Source organism: Phalaenopsis equestris, unplaced genomic scaffold (genome assembly GCF_001263595.1).
Source record: "Phalaenopsis equestris unplaced genomic scaffold, ASM126359v1 Scaffold000342, whole genome shotgun sequence".
In the NCBI taxonomy this organism is placed as follows: domain Eukaryota; kingdom Viridiplantae; phylum Streptophyta; class Magnoliopsida; order Asparagales; family Orchidaceae; genus Phalaenopsis; species Phalaenopsis equestris.
The window spans coordinates 302935-324834 of record NW_018164784.1 but is presented as its reverse complement, the minus strand read 5'-3'; the positions used below and the strand labels follow the sequence as shown (position 1 = coordinate 324834).

General features: G+C 33.5%; 1 protein-coding gene across 1 annotated transcript in view; it reads right to left on the bottom strand.

Moving 5' to 3' along the window:
- LOC110025910 (preprotein translocase subunit SCY2, chloroplastic) overlaps window positions 1-21662 on the bottom strand; it is a 58237-nt gene extending 36575 nt beyond the window's left edge. The window contains exons 1-7 of the mRNA XM_020726604.1: window positions 21484-21662; window positions 20814-21314; window positions 19713-19801; window positions 18994-19073; window positions 18792-18881; window positions 9938-10029; window positions 9452-9535 (exon numbers count right to left, since the gene is read on the bottom strand). Of these exons, the coding sequence (XP_020582263.1) occupies window positions 9452-9535; window positions 9938-10029; window positions 18792-18881; window positions 18994-19073; window positions 19713-19801; window positions 20814-21314; window positions 21484-21559 (1012 nt within the window). The 5' untranslated portion in view covers window positions 21560-21662. The remainder of the gene's footprint in view (window positions 1-9451; window positions 9536-9937; window positions 10030-18791; window positions 18882-18993; window positions 19074-19712; window positions 19802-20813; window positions 21315-21483) is intronic.
- Between the last annotated feature and the right edge of the window lie 238 nt (window positions 21663-21900).

The following is a 21900-nucleotide window of genomic DNA, read 5'->3' as shown; positions in this document are numbered from 1 at the left end:
ATGTGAAATGGTACCAATGTAGTAGTTCTTTTTCATATTTTCTCTTTGTTAGTTATTATAGGATTATGAACAACATGAAATAGCACTATAGGAAGATCTGAATCGTTTTCAATATCTAGAAAACTTGACCCATTTTCTCATGATATAATATAGATTGGATTTTTCAAGTTGAACAATTATGGTTGAGGAAATATTAATTTTTGTCATATGTTTGAAGAAAGTTATCAAAACCAGTAGTTGAATATTTGTTTTATCTCTACCAGTTGAAGATGAGGTGAAAAAATGTTGTAATTTAAAAAAGGTGACATCCATAGAGCCACATTTTTTTATAAATGAGGCCAAAATATTATACCCCTTTTGGGTGGGAGTAACCAACAAACACACTTTTTATGGCTATAGAGTCAAGTTTTTTCTTGATTATTATCATGAATGTGAACAAATGGGTAAATGCAGTACATCAAAAATATTTTAAAGGTAAAGAAGATGAAAGTTGATTTATTGGGTATATTTAATGGAGAACACCAAAAAGTGTTTCAATTTAAATTTTTATTGAGAGTTCTATTAACGAAAAAATGTAGCAGTAAGAACGACTTCATCCCAAAGATATTTTGGTACCCGATTTATAAATAGCAATGTCCGAGCTACTTCTAATAAGTGTTTGTTTTTTCTTTCAGTCACACCCTTTTATTGTGGAGTATCAACAGAGCTTCGATGAACTATTCTCTTTTCTAAAAAAATTGACCGAATATATTTTTGAAAAACTCTAGGCCATTATCCCTCTGTAATATTTGAATATTTTTTTGTTAATTTGTGTTTATACCATGATGTATTTTTTTTTTAAAAATTGTTGCTACTTTAGATTTTTCTTTCATTAAATAAAACAAATTAAACTTTTTGTGATCATTAGTAAAGGTCACAAATAATTTTTTTTCAAGGATGCAAGATGTTCATAAGGACCCTAGATATCACTATGAATCATAATAAAATGTTTAGTTGATCTGCTAATTTGGGGAGGTAAAGATGCACAATAATTTTTTACAAATTGACAAACTTTAAATTGGAATAATGATAAATTTGTATTTTAAAATAAAGTGCAAAACAAGAATTTTAAATACAAAAAGCTAGAATGACCTAACCTATAGTGAAAAACATAATATCATTGTTTTTAGAAACAAAACCAAAATTTAAACACATACTTTTACATCATCAATTGGCATCAAGTGAATCGTCAAAATAATAGTCAATTTTCCTTGGCATTGACAATCATCCTCCAAGTGAACAATTCCTGAAACTTATAACAATGATATAAATTCACTTGATACCAATAATCAGAAAAAAATTTTGTTTAAGGACAATAATTTACATGACAAATTAGGAACATGGAACGCATCACAAAATGTTAGCAACAAGGTGAGTTTATAGTTCTTATCCATGCAATTACCGAGAGGGAACCAACGACAATTTTGACCTTTTCATTGTTTGCAGAAGATCTACAGAATGAGAATAATTAAGACCAACCCTCATATGATTAGTTGCCCCAGAACCAATTATCCAGGAATAAATAAAATTATGTTAACAACTAACAATGCAGTGGCTAAAGAGTTATGAAGAGTAAGATGGAGTTGATGATAATTGTGGAGATCCAAACAGCTTGTGCAGGTGATCTAATTCCTCCATGTTACATTCGAGTTGACAGAAGGCTCTTGAATTTTATCAGCAGTGGCTTGATAAGCCCAACCTTCCCGTTTAGATTTGGTTTTCAACTTGTGGGTTTACCATGAAGTTTTCAACATGTCCTCTTCATATGACATAAGTTTTTGCAATGTTTGCACCATGATTTCTTTGGCCCTTTTTTGTTAGTATCAACGCCCCTTAATACAAGAGTTGTTATAGCTAACTTATACGACATCATCAAAGTAGAAAGAATAGTACTAAAAACACTAGTTGAGTTCGGCCGTGATGTTAGAAGCAATAAACAATCGCGCTTTTGGGCCTCATTAAGAAGATCTAAACTTGGTGATTCCACTAAAAGTAATTCGAGGACAAGATTCATTGTGCGCAATGGAACACCCTTGTTTGGGTCAAATCGCCTAATGGGTGAAGTAGAAGGATTTTGCCTGCATTTGCTTAATCGGGTGATGAACACGCACGGGAAATTGATACCTCAAGGTGAAGAAGCCTGAACAGTAACAGTGGTTCCTCCGTCGATTCCGACTCGAGAGAAATTGCTTGTAAGTTAAACGACTGTGATTGAAATCATGAGATCGGACTTCCGCGAGTTATTTCACATTTGAGAAAAATTCGACGGAGAAGAAGTTGCACTCTCGATGTCGTGGCAAACCCAAAACTCAACGATCCATAACCCTCAACAACTAAGGACGTCGCGCAATCGATATGTTGCATAATCGTGAGGGAATTGATACTCTATAGGAGTGATAGGCTGCAGAACCACGATCCCATCTTCTTTCCCATCCAGTTAGATAGATGACCAGCGGAAGTGGGATAAAGACTGAAGTTTTGGAGGTATCCATACACCGCAATCTTGTTTGTTTTTCCAACTAGTCACAGTTAGAAGTCGTAAGATTTCAAGCAAAAGCAGAGTGAAAGGAGGCGAGCACGACGCCCAGAACAAGCAAGCGACCTTGCCGACGAGATTAAATTGTGATTTTGACGATTATTTCCCTCTCTGATATCATGTTGGCTTTCAGAAGGGAGAAATAATTATTCATCTTCAATTTCCTAAGACTTGATTGAAACATAAATATTTGGGGAAGGCCACAAAATCCTCATGGTAGAAGAAAAAAATAGAAATTACCCACAAAAATTAATTCTAATAGTAGAAACCACTAAAATTAAAAAATACTAAAAATAGAAGATACCGAAAGTAGAATTGATAATATTCTAAAAACAAAACTAGAGTTTATAATGCTTTTTTAAAATGCATTAATCATTTTAAGAAAATAAACTCAATATGATGTCCTTATAACATATACATTCAGTATTTTATAACATGTTAAAACTAAATGAGTACATGCTTAAAAATTAAGATAAAAATAATCGGATGAACATGCTTATCTAGCATCAAGCTTTTCAATCATTGCCCACTTATAATCAATTCTCATAATGCATATAAGATTTTTCTCTTTAGACCCTTTATATAACTAGAGCTTAAAATTCCATTCTTATTTGTTTTTCTCTTTTTGAGTTAAATATGGCCTGATTTTTTTCTATTCTAAACGCGTAACTAGAGCAATACATATTGTACATCTTCTACCTATAGGAATAAAAAAAATGTAGTATTCTTCTCCCATATTTTTCAACATTATATCAAAGCCATCCTTCTCTTCCATTGCTCTTTACATTTCTCATCCTTCCATCGATCTCTAGCTTCTATCCTTCACGTCCCCTTAGATTTCTAATCTTTCTCAAAACTGTTCTAAAGTCTTCTTAAATCATGACAATCTTGTAAAAAAATTGCTCCTCCTCAGGTGCACAACTCACCAAGAATCAAGATTCCATGGCAACTCTGGTATTTCAAAAACATGCCCCAAATTGTCTATATAGTTCAAAATAAAGCCCTCAACACCAAAGATCAACATCGGTGCAGTTGTTCAAAAAGGTATGATCTTGAATGTCTTTGGTGTCCAAAATCAAAATCGCCAATCAAGGATCATGGAATCTAGAATATCTGATGTTATGAGAAGGAATATCTTCTTTGTTCAAACTCTTCATCCGTATTTAAGGACTATGCAGTCAAAATTGTCATTGATCAATATCACAAATAAATAGCATTCCAACTATCAACGTTACTATCTCTTTAGTTCATAGCTTAGCTATTTAAGTTCCTAAGCCTTCAAGTAGCTTGTTATCAATCAACAAAGTTACCGTAAATATGAATTATATCACTACATTTCTTCATTCTCATTATTAATGCTAAAATAAGATTTGGAAAGAATAATTGGCGATGTGAAGAAAATGTTGATCTTTATCTATTAAATAATGCAAGAAATCCTGAAAACAAAGAAAAATAAGCTCAATATGTATATTTCTGCAACGAGAGAACAATAATACTATGAGACTTAGCCTTAGTCATCCAAATTTCATGTACATTAAAAATTTGTCTACCTTCCTTTTCATCAACGCTAATCCTGAAGCCTTTTAGCTTGAAACCTGCCAATCATCAAACACACTAGGATCCTTATAAAACATTCCATCCTCCTGTAATTATCCATTGTGACATTTAGGGAGCATCTCAAGTGAACAATATCTTGGATGCAAGGTGGTTTATGTCTTTCATTGCACATTAAAATCACTTGGATCTTTTAATGAAAGAGAAATCTAAACAAGATTATGATTTTTTTAACTTCATTCTTTAATAAAAACCGGATTCAAAGCCAAAATTCAAGTAATTGGGGCCAACACTGAAAAAGAATATTTTCATTTCATGTTTAACGAATGTCTCTTAAAATAAGAAATTGTTTGTTAAAATTCTTATAGCCATAGTCTCCTACTAAACAAAATAGAATAACATAAGGGAAAATAGACATATTTTGGATTAATTATGATCACTAGTAATATCAAAAAATAATATTGAAGACCACCCCGATTGCTCCATATTCATGCAATAAAGAACTTTAAAAATCAAAACTCATTATCGACTCACAACTAAGCCTATCCTAGAAATAGGCTTATCTCAACCATTCCTCTAAGCTGTTTGACTTTTGTGCCTTTGTGCATAATTCTTTTCATCAAAGAAGTAAACTAGACCATAAAATGTATTTTTTTTATTAGCTACTCTCCTAGCGAGCCAAAACACAAGATATTCTCCAAATACTAAAAAAATATTAAACTGCCAAAAATTTAAAACTTCTTTGAAAATCAATCATCCTTCCCAAAAATTTTACATTCACAGGGAAAGCATCAACTCACTCTATGAATCTCACACTATGAATATGTGCTTTCAATAATACTAGTCTTACTTTATTAGTATCTCAACATAGAACTGTTTCAAGCTCAATTGAATCTCACTCTCAATCTTTTGAATTCCCCGAAAGCTTTAAATATCATGTAGAGCAAGTAGATACAAAGGAATTGCCTATTCTAGAAGAAAAAAAATTCAATTGGCAATGTACAGCATAGCATTTCTCTTAAATTAAAATCAAAATCTGGCTTGAATCCTAACATTACTTCACAACCAGGTAATACTGATTCTGAGGATAATCTAAACATTTATAGTTTTGCTCTCAAAAAAAAAAACTTCCTTCAATCACTTTATCAATCATTACATTTCCTGTTAAAACACTATCTCCTAAGTTTGATGCCTTCAATGAAAGCCTTTCAAGCATAAAAATTCCAAACAAATTCAAGAAAATTTAAAATATGTGAATGAAAAAAATGCAGATCATGAAGAGCTTTAGGACCTTTAAATAAATGGTACGAGCAATATTTCAGAATCTCCCAATGGGAAAAAACCTATTAGATGCAAATTGAAATGTGAAATACATAGATGATTGAAGTGCTGACCGTCACAAAGCAAAATTAGTTGCAAGAGATTTTACTCAAGCCTATGGAATTGTTTATAATAAACTTTTACCCCAGTTGCTAAGATGAACACTATCAAGAAGACTTTTTCTCAAGTTGTAAATTACACTAGTTACTCCACCAACTAGAATGAAAAATATGCTTTTCTAAATGGGGATTTAGAAAAGGTATCTACATGATAATACAAAAGAGACAGACAAGCTGAAAGTTTTCCAGGCCAAGGAATTTGAAATCAAACACCTTGACTTATCAAAATATTTCCTAGACAGGGAAACAACTAATAAAGAAGGGGAATATTTGCCTCGCTATGAAAATACTCCTGGTACTTATTAAAAGAATATGATATATTTGGATGTAAACCGAAAAAATAAACCAACGAATCTATACAACAGAGTTTGGAGTATGGAAGATTAAGCTCCAATTGACAAAGGTTCCAATGATTAGAAGGATAACATATCTATCTATCTCATATCAGGCCTATTTGATGTCAATTAGTATTGTAAATTAGTTTACGAACAAATCCATAAAGAAGCACCTAGATGTTGTACATAAGATACATCGAATCCTAAAAGGTTCTTTAAAAAGAGAACCGACGCGGTCATAGAAATCATCACTAATATTAGTTACGTTGGATTTATAACAAATCATAAATTCACACAAGATTATTGCTCATTAATATGAAAATACAGTCACATGTAAAAGCGAAAAACACCCTATTGTAGCTCATAATAATGTTAAAGCAGAATTCAAGATCCATGATCCATAAAATTGGTGAAAGTATTTGGCTTAAACAGCTTCTCAAACATTTAAAAGTTTCCATTACACAGTGTATACTAATGAGATGTGACAATCTGTCACGATCCGGCCCGAGACTTTGAATTAATCAAGACAAGAACAAAAATAAGACAGTAAATTAATTTTTTCTATTTCTATTTTCTATTACTATCAGTTATTGATCCAAAAGTAAATGAAAGAGCCACTACAAAAAAGAAATTAAATTAAAATATTTATAAAATTAATCATAGTTAAATTTGTTTGCGTCTTCTATAAATATTTTTTCTTCTATTACTCATTTTTTAATGAAATAATTAAATTAAATATTAGTTTAAAACAACAATGAATTACAAAATCAAGTGAGTACTCAAACTCCTAAATTATAGTAATATGAATAAAAAAGCAATATGAATGTTATTCGATCAAAGATAAATTAACATAGAACAAGAAACAATTTATTAATCAAATATGGCAATTCAATAAGTTTCATAATATTCCATTATACTATAATTTATCATTTTCTTATCTATAACCTTCTATTTATACAACTTCCGTCTAAAATTATATTAGTAATGTATATCAATATTAATAATCTTTTTCATTTACATGCCTGGATACAGCATTGTCCTGCTGATATCATAAAGAGGTGAACTTCATCATAGTCAACATGAATATACAAGTATGTGATGGCAATTATTATCTAATAAATTATCATTTTAATTTCATTTAGATAGCAGTCAATATACTTGTATAATATTCAATATTTATGATAATTTAAATAATATTGAGTATACATGTCATTCTTACAGTATAAACAAAAATTTAATAGAATCATAAATCATAATTATACAGTGATTTTAATATAACTAATAACACTAATAATAAATACATTTTGTATAAAAGAAGTAAAAATATTACCATAACATAAGAAAATGAGTATTCACCTCAACCTCAATTGTATTGCTTTTATTTTCTTTCCACTCTCACTTCTTAAGAGGAGCACCTATTCATCAATATAAAATATCAATATCAGTGCTAGCCACTATTATTGTTATTATTATTATCTTTTATTCTATTATTAAATATCATGTTTCTTTTAAGCCTGACTAGCCTTCCGCATAATTAAGTATATACAAAGCTAAAGATCCTAGTTGATGTTTATCATTTAGTTTTTGTAATTTTACTAATGTTTTTCTCTAGATAATATTGAAAGTATTCCTTATATTATTCTATTTCTTTAAATTACTAATACTATTTCTATTGAAATTTAATCTCATTTATTTAAATTACATTATTTTTTTAATGTTTAGATATAGCATGTAACTTTTAATAAATTCAATTCGATTAATAATTATCATCATTATTATTATTTTAATTAGTTTTTATTATTTATCTTATAAATAATCAATTTAATACTTTTATGTAATATGATAGTTAAGATTAATATTTTCATGTAATTTATTATTATTTATGAAATAACTTAAGCTTTATTTATTATTATTTATTAAATAACCTAAGCTTTATTTAAAGGACTAAGTATCTTGTAAATAATTATAAGAAATCAATGATTTTTATAATGTCATTTGATTTTAGCAAAACATAAGCACCTTAACTCCTTAGGCTCGGCTTGGCTTATAATCAAGACAAATTTGTTATACTTAGCCTTCTTCCTTCACACATTGCACTGAAGCTGCCTAGACATGCGAGATCACAAAACCCGACTCCCACACGTTATCTTTTGGTTAATCCTTGATCATCAACATGGCTAATCAAACACAAGGCCATCATTTCTCTCGATTGCATTCAATCGCCACCTTTTGCACTGCTTGCATGCGCTTGAGGTCACATGACGCTGAAAAATCTGCCTCAACCTATCTGGTTCACTTCCTGTGTCGAACAACCCTTCAATATGCTCATCAAAAGTCATCGTTTGTCTTGTTTTTGCTCTCACTTGGCTTCTTTTTCTCTTCCTCCTTCACACAAAAACTTCTTCCTATCTTCTTAATCTCCAGTCAAGCGTTCGACTTCCCTCACTTGACTCCGACGTCGACAAACATCTTCTCCTTCTTCCACACCTCAAAGCCAAATGTTGCTCTCCGTCTCAGGAATATCTCCACAAGGGTTTTGCTCGTAAGTCTTCTTCCTTCTCCACTCTCTCGCTCTCTCTCTCTCTCTCTCTCTCTATCTTGACTTCTTTGTCATCTCTCCAAATGGAGACATTCGTCTACTAAATAGAAACCACCTCGACGGTTATGTTTGAACCGACACTAAACTAGTTAAATTTTTTTTCTTATATTTCATTCTAATTTATTTTATTTTATTAAGTTATTACACAATCAAGCTACTGTCTATATTGCTAAGAATCAAGTCCACCTTGATAAGACTAAACATATTAAAATGGATAGAAACTTCATGAAGGAAAAAAAATACAATAATTAATGCTCCGAGTTAATTATACTCCAAGTCTCCAACCAAACCTTCCATTATGTATATCCTTACTAAAGCTAGTAATCAATCACAATCCGACAACTTTACTTCCAAACTAAGAATTATAGATATATATTGTTAACTTACATCAGAGTGTGGAAATCCTAGAATCAACTCCTCAATTCTAGCATTACAACAAATCTGCCTCAAATCACTTACAATCAAGGTCCCTTAGCAGCATTCCTCCATCCGCCATATGCTGGCTTGCCACATGTTGTTCACTTGTTCACCAGCTTAAAAGAAAAGAGATTCTTAGCTACAATCACTCCCCAATTTATTGTAAGCGATCAAGTTAACTTCATTCCTATTTTTTCGCTTTTGATTGGCTCTTTTTTTTCTTTTCTTTTCTATTATAGACTCGCAACTAAGGCTATAAATGTTGTTTCACTTCTACAAATCGGAATAAGAAAAGTTTATTATTCCTCACTTAAATTTTTCAACAAAAGAAAAACATGAATAAATCAGTTATGGGAATGTATATGCTAAATTAAACTAATAAAAAGAGATGCCATTTCAGATGTAGCTTGTAATAATTGGGATGTACTTCTTTTTACTAGCATTATAATATCTTCAGTGAAGAAAGAAGGAAAATTTTAAGACTATGTAATGGAATAAGACCATTTTATAGGGAAAAACAATAGAGTTAAACCTGAAAAATGAGACATCATCTTGAACAGTGTCTCCGTGTAGCCAGTTAGTATCCCAGCGCAGATTATCAAAGAAGAGCCGTGACCTAAAATGTGAATAAAAATATTAGATTTACAAGGAGCATTCAATCAACCAATGTGACACTGGATGAAGAAAACCCATAGCAAAGGAAGATAAGCCTGTTATATAAGTAGAATCAATGATGAAAATTTTCAAAAAGATAAAATAAAGAGCCATTTACATACGTACCACCCAATTCCTATGTATTTGTATATCTAAAACCTAAAGTTTATTTTTTTATATGTATAACCACCAAATTGTTCATATCAAATAAAAAATACCACCATTTTAATTTTTAAAAAGTAAAATACACCTTTCATGCGTAGGCAAGGAGGTGTGTATGTAAATTTTGATGTTTAGATGTTTATTCTATGTAAATTCATAGGAACTGAGTGATATGTATGTAGATCTTCCTAAAATAAAATACCAAATCCAGACTCTGAGATTGTGTCAGCAATCCATGTCATGGACATTGCACCCATCACCAACAAAAAGCTTGTGATCACAACGTGCTTTAACCTGACATCAGAAAATAAATCTCAACTAGCAGAGGTTCCGAAAATAGAACTAAAATTGTGCACGTTAATTCTCACTCGTAGTTAACATATAATGCATTAAGTTTTTCATTAATACATACTAAACCGACTGCAAAAATAATCGGAAGAGTTAAAAGAATGAACTAGGCCACTTCCAATAGATAAATGTTTCGGAAGGAAATGAAAAATTTGTTGTTTTTAAAATTCAAGTTAAGCTTAGTAACCTATTTTATTTCTAGCATCTAAAAACCAACATAATGCATACAAAAGTAAGATTCAGCATAAGCCTATATAATTTATACCCTTTAAAATAAGTCTCATCAATCTTGATTTGGAACAAAGCACTAGAGATATTACTACACATTTACAAGTTTTAAATCCATTAAAATAAAATCTTGCAATCATGATTTGGAGCAAAGGTGTAAAAATATTATGGAAGTAACAAAATCAAATTGGTTTTATGCCTAGAGAACTTTTTATGGAGGTAATTTTTTTCTTAAGACAATTAAATGAAAAATTATATGGAACAATGAAACAATCATTATATGAATTTTATTGATCTTGAAATGTGTCACAAATATTAACGATCCATCCACCCAGAATGGGACTAGAGAATCAATCAAGGAAGGAATTCAATCGAATCAATGAGTTGTCGATCTACCTTATTTTTCGACCGAATCTACATCCTCTATGGGCCATCAACTGCTCAGAAATGGGTCTTCCTATGGGTTTTAGAAGATTTAACATATTAACCCGATATACAACAACTATTGCACCTGCTTCAACCATTCAAAGGACTCCGTGTGGCTACTCTGACAACCTCAATTTGAAGTTTCCTTGACTCAATAACAACTAAAAGCCACGAATCCCCAAAGCTCTTAGAAATGCCAATTGTGGATCAACAACTGATTGTTCGATGTCTACCATGTCGAATCAAGTTGCTTCTTTATTGTCCATCTGTTCCACTAGGCATTCCTTTCCAATAGACAGCCAACTCGCCCTCCAGCAATGGTATCATGCCAAGACCTCATCCAATCAGCCCAACGCCTATAAATACCCCTAACACTAAAAATTCAAGGAAAGTGCACTTAAGCCCAAGCCAAATCATATATCGCACCAAAAAAACAAACAAAATAGATAAATAGATGGAGAGAGAGAGAGAGACAATGCCTAGTGAAAGACGAGTAATCTTCCTCATATTTTACTTAATAAAATATTTCCTCCCCATCTCTTATATTAGATGTAGGCTGGTAGGACAAACCAATTATATCTTCAATGTACTACTCCCTTTCGGGTTTGTTTTTTTTTTCTCTTATTTCTCCTACATGGTACCGATCAGACGCTCCTCATGCATCACGAAGCCAAGCCAATAACTCAATCAGCCTACTAGATTTAAATCAAAACCCCACTCTTCCTCTGATAAACTAATCAGATGTTTCATCCTCCTACCCATAGAACCTATTGTAAAAGTTCTAAGTTGTTAAGAAAACTACAGTAAAAGAGTCTCCATTTTAATTTCACCACGGAATATGATCATAGGATTCGAGAAAACCGGAATAAAAAAAATTTAAACACAGAAGCACAATCAAAACAACCAGAAAAATACACAAGAATTTTACGTGGAATAACCTGAAGATGGGAAAAAAACATGGAGCCACACCACACAATTTCCACTATGTAACTCAGAAAGTTTTATAAAGGACTCACACAAGTGTCTTCTCCAAACTCACATGAAGAAACTTACAGGATTTGCACCAACAATCTTCCATCTTAGATCCAATGCAAAAATCACGTTGAATCACCTAAATCCACCTCTTCGACATTCCTCGCCTTCACCGGGATGCTTGTCAAAGAATACAGAAGAAATAAATAATGAAACTCAACAAAAGAAAACTTGAAATCGGGATTAAAAATTGTAATCCCATCACTATGTGTTTTGGACGCGTAGGCACCCAAACTTGGGGTCGAGCTCTCGGGTAGCGGGTGCTTCAGTGCCAGAAGTGGGGGCCTAAGCTCCCACATTGGACGCCTAAGCACCCACATTGTGTGTAGGATTTCCATTTGCTTGGTCTAGGAACACCCAATGGGCGCTTGAGCGCCCATAGCCCAGGGCATGTCTGCAATAAAGTCAGCCTACCTACTGCTCATGGGTGCTCCAATCATACTCCACACCTAACAATCTCCCACTTGGAGACTGATAGCATCGAGTTCAGTCCTCTGTACCAGCACCTCAATCTGAATCGTCTTCATAATCACGTATCGTGGTGTGGCTCAATCCCGATCTCAACATTCATGAAACTCAACTGAATCCAAGCACAGCTTCAATTTCTCAACAATTACCACATTCATTAAAATAATCGCAGGATTTTCAGTTGTATGTACGTTTTCTAGAAATAACTACTCATCTTCTAAAAAATATCAAATGAAATGATATATGAGTTGAATGTGTTTCGTCCTGACATGAAAGTAGTGTTCTTAGTAAGATTAATCGCACTCATATGGTCACTGTAGAGCTTCCCAATCCTCTGCTCCTTGCCCAATTATGTCAAAAAATTTTGTAGTCAAGTCATTTCCTTGTTAGCATTAGTAATAACAACATATTCGGCCTCCGTAGTTGAAAGTGCAACGATTTCTACAACCTAGAAATCCAACTCACTGTTGTGTTCCCTAATGTAAAGATGTACCACGTTGTCCTACTGTCCACATCTCCTTCCAGATATGAATCTATGAATCCCTGTAGACAGATCCATGCATTTCCATAACAAAGTATCATGTTGATTGTTCCTCTCAAATACCTGAGAATCCACGTTACTGCCTCTCAAGGATGTCTGTCGAGATTGCACGTGTATCAGTTGACCACTCTCACTGCATATGGAATAATTAGCTTAGTACAAATCATCGCATACATCAAACCAACTGCTGAAGCATAAGAAATTCTCTCCATTTGTGCTTGCTCTGCTTCAGAGTTTAGTGATAGCTCTTTAGATAGTTTGAAGTGACTACCTAAGAAAGTGCAAACTGGTTTCACCTCACTCATGTTGAACCTTTGTAAGATCTTCTCAACATACTATGTCTGAGATAACTTTAGTGTTCCTGCACTCTGTCCCTGCTGATTCTCATCCCGAAAATTTTTCTGGTTAGACCTAAGTCCTTCATCTCGAACTCACTTGATAACTGTTTCTTCAAATCCTTAATTTTTCTCCATATATGCCCCTGCAATCAGCATGACATCAACATACAAAATGAATAAAATATAACAGTTACTGAAGTGTTTGATGAAGCAATAGTAGTCTGCCTGACACTTCATATACCCATTGTCTAACATAAACATGTTAAACCTCTTGTACCACTGTCTCGGGGCCTGCTTCAAGCCATAAAGGCTCTTCTTCAATCCGCAGGCCAAACCTTCCTTGTCTGAAATCTTGTAACCTAGTGGTTGCATCATGTATAGCACCTCTTCCAAATTTCCATGTAAAAAAGCTATTTTTACATCCATTTACTCCATTTGTAGATCTTCTTCTCTACCAGACTCAGCACAACCATGACAGTCGTCATCTTCACCACTGAGGAGAAGGTCTCTATGTAATTCACTCATTCCTTCTGCTAGAAAACCTTCACAAGTCTTGCCTTGTAGCGTTTGTTACCATTTGACTCTTCTTACAGCCTGTAGACCCACTTGTTATGAAGTACTCTTTTGCATTTGGTAGTACCGTCAAAACCCAAATCTAATTTAATTCCAAAGATTGCATTTATTCATCCATGGCGAGCTCCCACTCCTTTGAATCTTCAACTTGAGTGGCATCCTCAAAGCACTCTGGTTCATCACTATCAATTATAATAAATAGTGTAAAAAAGGAGAATACATTTGTATGGGTTGTTTCACCCTGTTGGATATTCTGACTTCTGTAGCAGACGACTGAAGAACTTTCAGTGCTCCTTCTATTTGAGCACTTATTCTTTCTTCATCTTCGTGATCACCAGTACCATCTATCTCCACATATCTGGATTCTTCAGAAGTAGCTGATGAATTGTCCTAAGTTCTAACCCTGCCTTGCACTTCTCCATTTCGTTGAAAGTGATGTCCCTACTTTTGAAGAATTTCTGATTTCGATATTTCCATAACTTGTACCCAAACTCATCTTATTCATATCCAATGAATGTGCACTTGACAGATTTTGAGTTAAGTTTGCTCATAGACCCTGCATAAACATGCACATATGCAGAACACCCAAATACTCTTAATGGGATAAACATACATTTTTGTCACTCCAAGCTTCTTCAGGTAAGCTTTCCTCCAAAGGTACCGATGGACTACGGTTGATCAGATAAACTACAGTGTTCACTACTTCAACCCAAAACTGTTTTGGCAAGTCTGCATGCAATCTCATGCTCCTGATTGTTATGTTCATGCACTCAGCTACATCATTCTATTGCAGTGTCCTTGGGACAGTGAACTCATACCTGAACCCCTCTGTAGCGCAGAAATTCCTAAACCTTTAATCACGATACTCACCCTCATTATCTGATTTCAGAACATCAGCTTCAAGTCTATCTCATTTTCTACAATAGTCTTCCATTTCTTAAAAACTTCAAATAAATTAGATTTTTGCTTTAAGAAATAAACTCATACATTTCTCGTGTGATAATCAATAAATATGACAAAATAGTGAGAACCTATAATGGACTAAACTGGAGTAGGACCTCATACGGCAGTATGAACTAACTACAGTTTCTTTAATTTCACCACCGGCCAACCATTGGAGAAAGAAACTTCTATTCGTCATAAATAAAATCTTCACAGAAATACAGATTAACTGATTTCAGGCCCTGAAGTTTATTCTTTGAAAATAAGGACTTCATACTTTTGTCGCTCATATGGCAAAGCCTAAGGTGCCACAGACCTGTAACCACCCTGGTTCCAACCACATCAATAAAATCAGTCATTTCATTAATCAGATAAAAGGCGCCTTCAATGTTGCCCTGAGCCATCCCCAATACCACTCTAATCACCTTCCACGAATCACCTATAACAGTAGCACAAGTCTTAACTTTGTCAGCTGGCTCACAGAGATAAGATTTCTTTTCAAAATAGAAACATATCTGACTTCAGTAAACTTCTAGACTACTCTATTTGACAACTTGATATCAACATCACCCTTTCTTACTATCTGCAGGCATTGTTATCTCCCAAATAAACTTTCCCTAGATCATTCTGAGTATAGTTTTAAATATAACTTTATTGGGGCAAGCATAAAAAGAGGCACCTAAATCCATTATCCAAGATTCAGTGTTGACTAGAGATAACACTAATTTTGAATTTCACCTGTGAAAACATTAATAGAAAGATTAATTTCCTATCATCCACCACCAACTTTTCTTAGAGCTTTGAAGTCCTTCTTGAAATGTCATTTCTTGTTGCAGTTCCAACATTCTTCGCTGGTTGACTTGAGATTTCCCTTCTTGGACTTAGATCTTTCTTCTTGTATTCCTGCCCAAATTCCTTCAATTGTTATCAGCATTCAACACAGAACCTGAAGATTCATCATTGGCTACTTTTCAGCAAACTTCTTCATTCAAAATCAGACTCACAATGTCATCGAAGTTCAACTTCGAAGCCCCTGAAGAATTACTCACAGTTGTTACAAAACCATCTCAGTTTTCTGACAATGAAGATAATATCATTGTGTTATGACCTCATCGTCAAACTTGATCCTCACATAACACAGCAGGCTCTTCATAGTGTTTAAGTTATTGAGATGCTCTGTCACTGAACTGTCCATCATCTTCACGTCAAATAATTTCTTCATCAGAAAAATTTTATTGGAAACTAAAGGTTTTTCATACATCTTGGTTAGTGCCGCCATGAAATCCACCATAATTTTCATATTCACAATGTTGAGCACAACAAATGAAAAAAGTGTCAGTCTGTCAAAACTAGTGTCGTTCAATTCAATACTTCTCGTTCCTCCATAGCCATCGATTCAAGCTTCTTTGTAATTCCTTATAGTGACAAGTATAATTTTTTTAATACAACAAATCCTCCACCTGCATCTTCCAGAATGCGAAGTTCATCCGATTGAACTTCTCCACCTTGAACCTTGCTTCTCGGCCATTGCTCCCACTCGAATCGAACCTCCTCCATGCTCTGATAATAGTTTGTTAAGAAACTACCCCAAAAGAGTCTCTTTTTTTAATTTCGCAGCGAAATAAGATCACAGGATTTAAGAAAATCAGAAAAAAAAATATATATAAACACGGAAGCACAATCAAAGCAACCAGAAAAATACATATGAATTTTATGTGGAAAAACCCGAGAACGTGAAAAAAACACGAAGCCAAATCACCACAAATTTCATTGTGCAATTCAAAAAGTTTTACAAAGGACTCACACAAGTTTATTCTCCACACTCACACGAAGAAACTTATATGACTTGCTCCAACAATCTTCTTTCTTAAATCTGACACAAAAATCACGTCGAATCATTGAAATTCACCTTTTCGACACTCATCACCTTCACAGGGAAGCTTGTCAAAGAATATAAAAGAAAGAAACAACAAAACTCAACAAAAAGGCTTGAAATTGAGATTAAAAACTGTAATTCCATCACTAACTATTATGGGCGCCTAAACTTGGCGCCTCGGCGCCGAGCTCTAGGGTAGTTGGCGGCTCAGTGCCATAAGTGAGCGCCTAAGCGCCCGCATTGGGAGCCTAAGCGCCTACTCGGTCTGGGAACATCCAATGGGCGCTTGAGCACCCATAGCCCATCGCAAGGCGCCGAGAGCGGGACACTGTTTGCAAGAATGTTAGCCAATAGTGAAATATTTTGGAAAAATATAGAGTTTAGAGGATAAAGGCTAAGTGCATGACATTTAAGTACAAAATATGAGGAATTAATAATTATTATTCAATAGTATTGGAAGATGAAGTCATATATGTTATAGGTTCATTATAATTTTTCCACATAAGATGTCTTTGAAGTAATTGAAAGTTGGAAAACCTATAGAGTTCATGATTAGGATGATAAAGATTGAGGACACAAAATGCCTTATTAGTTTGTATTAAATTAATTAGAAAAAAATATTGGAAGATGAAAATATAATAAGGTAGGAGATCTATTAAGTAAACCGAATATAATAATAATAATAAATAAATAATATTGAAAAATTCATAAAATTTGAAGGGGATGGTTTAGATAAAAAAGTGTCAAAAGGAAAGACTTTTATAAGAAATTTAATGGAGACTTGAGGTAGATTTCATCGAATTTCAAATAGAGTGACAATGTTACGTAATTCCAAATACTTGGGAATAAAGAAATCAATAACAAACAATCGTTGTAGAAATAAGAAAGCACATAAAAAGAAAGTGATTATAAGGGAACAATAGTTGGAGTAACACCTATTGAAGGAGCAAAGGTGGAAAAGAAAAATAGGTGAATTGGCCATCAACAACAAAATGTAGAAGATGCACTAATATGGTTGGAGGCTAAAATAAAGTATAAGGACTTGTAATGAAAAGGAGTAAACAAACGGCCAAGATTATTAAAAGATATAAAAAAAAATTAGATAAAATCGAAATAACAGCTCGTATGACATTCTATAAGAATAATTGAAGCTTTGATTAAATCAATCACAAATAGTTGGGATAAGGTTAATAATATGGTAAGGAAAACGTTGAATCGGTTTAGAATAATTGAACCTGCAGGTAGTAAAAAATAGCCTACCAAACAAGTTTATTTATTTTCAGTACTCTAACATTCTAGTTGGATAAGCTCAAAATTGTGAAGCAAAAAAACTCTGAGCGTGCAAAAGTGTCAAAAGGAAAGAATTTTATAAGAAAAGTTAATGGAGACTTAACGTAGATTTCATAGAATTTCAATTAGAGTCACTATGTTAAGTAATTCCAAGTACTTGGGAATAAAGAAATTAAAAACAAACAATTGTTGTAGAAATAAAGCACATGAAAAGAAAAGTGATTATATGTGAACAATAGTTGGAGTAACACCTATTGAACGGGAGGAGGTGGAAAAAAAAAAAAAAAAAGGTGATTTGGCCATCAACAACAAAATGTAAAAGATACATCAATATGGCTGGTGGCTAAAATAATTTAAAAGGACTCGTAATGAAAAAGAGCAAACAAACGGCTAAAATTTTTAAAAGATACATAAAAAGGTTAGATAAAATGGAAGTAACACCTAATATGACATTCAATAAGAATAATTGAAGTTTTGATTAAATCAATCACAAATACTTGGGATAAGGTTAATAATGTGGTAAGGAAATGTTGACTGTGTAGAATAATTGAACCAGCAGGTAGACAAAAATAGCCTACCAAACAAGTCTATTTCTTATTAATATTCTAACTTTCTAGTTGGATAAGCTCAAAATTTGAAGCAGAAAATTCTAAGGGTGCGCCTTCCAAGCTTACTTTTATATTTCATGCAAACCATTCAAATTTAATCCCAGAAAAAGTACACACAGCTGCAATTTCATATCTGAAAAATAGAATTTACTTGAATTGCAACACAACATGAAAATAAAAAAATTAGTTTGATTGGTTATTTCTTGAACTACAATTCTGCTCCATGGCCATCCCAAAGAAGCGTAGTGTGGGGCTTGATTATTTGACGAAGTTTTAGGAATGGAAATTTTTTCCTTACTTCCTAGTTTACGGAGCATAAGATGACAAAAATAGCCAAGCAAGTAAGCTATTGAGGAACAAATTTAACACGCAGAAAATTTTTATACCTCTGGCTTGAAGCATATATTGAATACTGAAGTGAGTAACAAGAAACAATAATAGCCTCCAGTACTGCAAAACCCAGCGAAGCCCACCATCTAATATCAAAAAGTAAAGTCATTTAGTCATCAGTGTAGCACAAGGACAGAATACTTGGTGGTTTTCAGAATCAGATAAGTCTCACTGCTTGAGATAAAAAACTAGACACACATATAGCCTTTGATCTTCTCATGACCATCCAAACCTTCTTTTCGTAGCCTCACAAGTGATGGCAAAATATGGCAGAGAACCTGTCACAGTAATAAGTAAATTCTTGATGGAGAAAAAAGAGCGCAGAAATAAGAACATAGAAATTAAAGAGTTTTTTTTCCCTCTTGTAACAAATTTCTGCAATGTTCCCAAGTCAGAGACTAGATTTAGGCATATTAAATAGAAAAAAAATATAACAATCTCAAGAATTATGTTCACCGTTGTATAATAGATACTGCCGAACTAAATTAATCTGGATAAGACAAATGATGATGAAAGCATATGAAATATATAAATAAAATTGCACAAGTCTGATAATTAAGAATTAAATCTGCTTTCATGATGAATAAACCCTAAGAGTATTAAAAAGAATCTAAAAGGAGAGGTTGGACATACTACCAAAATTCATTTCTTGTAACCTCAATACCCACAAAAGCAGAAAAAAATTATTGATGGTGCAAAACCATCATAAAATAAGGAAGGATAACTCGAGAGTTAGCACAGATGTGCCATTTACTTCGTTTCATTTAAAAGAGCAAATTTTGCCCAAAATGCAAGTTGAACAGCTATCTAAGTCAAACGCTCAAAATGGTCAACAACTGGAAATTAGAGACCAAGAAACATCTTCTCAATAAAATGAGATAAATGTAAATCTTTCGATAAGAGAATAAAACAGACACCTGTATCAAAATAGAGGCAGCAATCTGAGGACTAATCCCCAGCTGGAAAAGTGAGAGTTTTAGCTCAGCTGAAAAATCACCAAGTTCATCTGAGAAAAAAGGTACATAATTAATACCTTGAATATTTGCAAGAACAGATGCCTGAAACACTAGCTAAGAAAAGAAGGTTTCAAATAGCTACCAGATATGGACTTGAAACAACATAAACTTCAATCAACACAAAGATCACAAGCACTGAGAACTTAAAAATGTGAAATCAATATAAAAAGACAACATATGTTAATCAAAATCACTTTTTACGATGATACTCGTTACTCAGAACAATCTACTTGATTAAGGTGCTGGAGAGTTAGTAAAATAAAGCATTCTTTACTGAAATTTAAATAAATTTCTTGAATTTGATCAATAGAGATCCTGGTTGTAAATTTCGCTAGTACCTTCTATGCTCTAAGGAAAACAAAAACTGTGATAATTTGATTTCATAATATGACAAATGTTTACGGAATACAACAAAATTTCAGTAGCATATAAGTTCACGGAACATCATATTTAAAGCATTAGCAGCTCTATCAATAAATATTCAAAATTAACATAAGTTCTAAAGCATTTTGTCTATCTTTATGGTTTTCACAAACCATGGAAGGTAGCGGTATATAAGTTTTCATGCAACACCGTGTATCCAGTAAGACTAGAAAAGCACTTTTAGATGTTTTTTGGCTGGAATATTTGACCAGAATTTAAGATAAATCTTGCCAAACAATTTTTTAGTCACATAAATCCTACAACCTTCTTAAATACTGCTTTAGACTAAATCCCAAATTTATTATATCTAGAGGAAGTAGGATTGAACAGGTTAATGCTTCTGCTCCTCAAGGCAGCTATTGTTCTACTACATTTAAATCTAAATCATAAAAATATCTATCAAAAACTTAAATAAAATATAACCAAATCAAATAGTTGGTTCAGCAATACCAGGATTTACTAGATCTAGATTTTAGTAAATCCTAAATAAATTAAACTCAATGTTATTTAACAGATATAAACAAGTAAGGCGGCAATAAACATGCACCGTGAGACTATCAATTTGTTAGAAGTACAAACCAGTTGATCCTGAAGCAAAGCTTAGGTAGTCCTGAGGCATCAACCTCCTATCAAATCCAGGCAGAGGGATAAAGTAACCCACCCGACTGACCACAATCAGTAAGGCAGTCACAAACAACCTCCGCCTGATCTCGCTCCTGAAGAAGGCATCAGCCATGTTATCCACCACACTTCCAAGCCGAACAAAATTCAAAAATCGGTTTTTGTACTTCCCAGTCGTGGGAGCCAACGATTCTGCCACGGATTCCTCTTCTCGTATCACAAAAGAATTCACTTCGCTGCTTGAATCCACTATGACCGTTGGGGGATTGGGTGGCTCAAAACCGACTGAATCAGCATTCATATGTTTTCCCGGTGAACGGCTAGAACAGTGCACACGGTTACGCAAGATTAAGTGCCGTGAGGAAGGTGAAGCAAGAGAGGTTGTTTGTCTCCGGTGAGGACGCCATTTAGGATCATTAGCTATGGAGAAACTTGCGTCCTTGTACAATAAATGGAAACCTAATTGAAGAGCATAATCAGCAGCTCATGAGTAGCATTTCCAGGCTTTTTTTCTTTCTTCCTTATCGTATACTTCTTTATTGAGAAAATTGGTTAAGCTTTTAGGGTTTAGGGTATAGAATTAAGCGTAGATTAAAGTGGGCGGGAAAGTGTGTAATCGAGAGCTCACCTTCTCGAAATGGAAGAGGCTTGTGGTGAAATTTAGGGATACAAATAGACAGCGGGCTTAAAGTGGCTGCGTTCATGGCCAGGGCGGAAGCTCGGACAGACGGAGAGATGATTAGGAACGATGATACCCTCCTTCCGCCGGAGTAGAGAGTATTTGTGCCACAACAACGAACGTCGATTTTTAACATCACTCTAGTTTATAGCAAAATTTGATAAATAACATATTTATATATTCAATAATTAAAATTCTATATCTACTGATCGAATTCATGCATCTTTTTAAATGTCAAATTTATCACTCTATTATTTACTATACTCCCCCTCTTAAATTAATTGTATGGTAAATATGAAATCTTATGTGAAATAGTCTTTATTATTACAACACTCTAGTCTCCTAACAAGAATCTCTCTATAACAA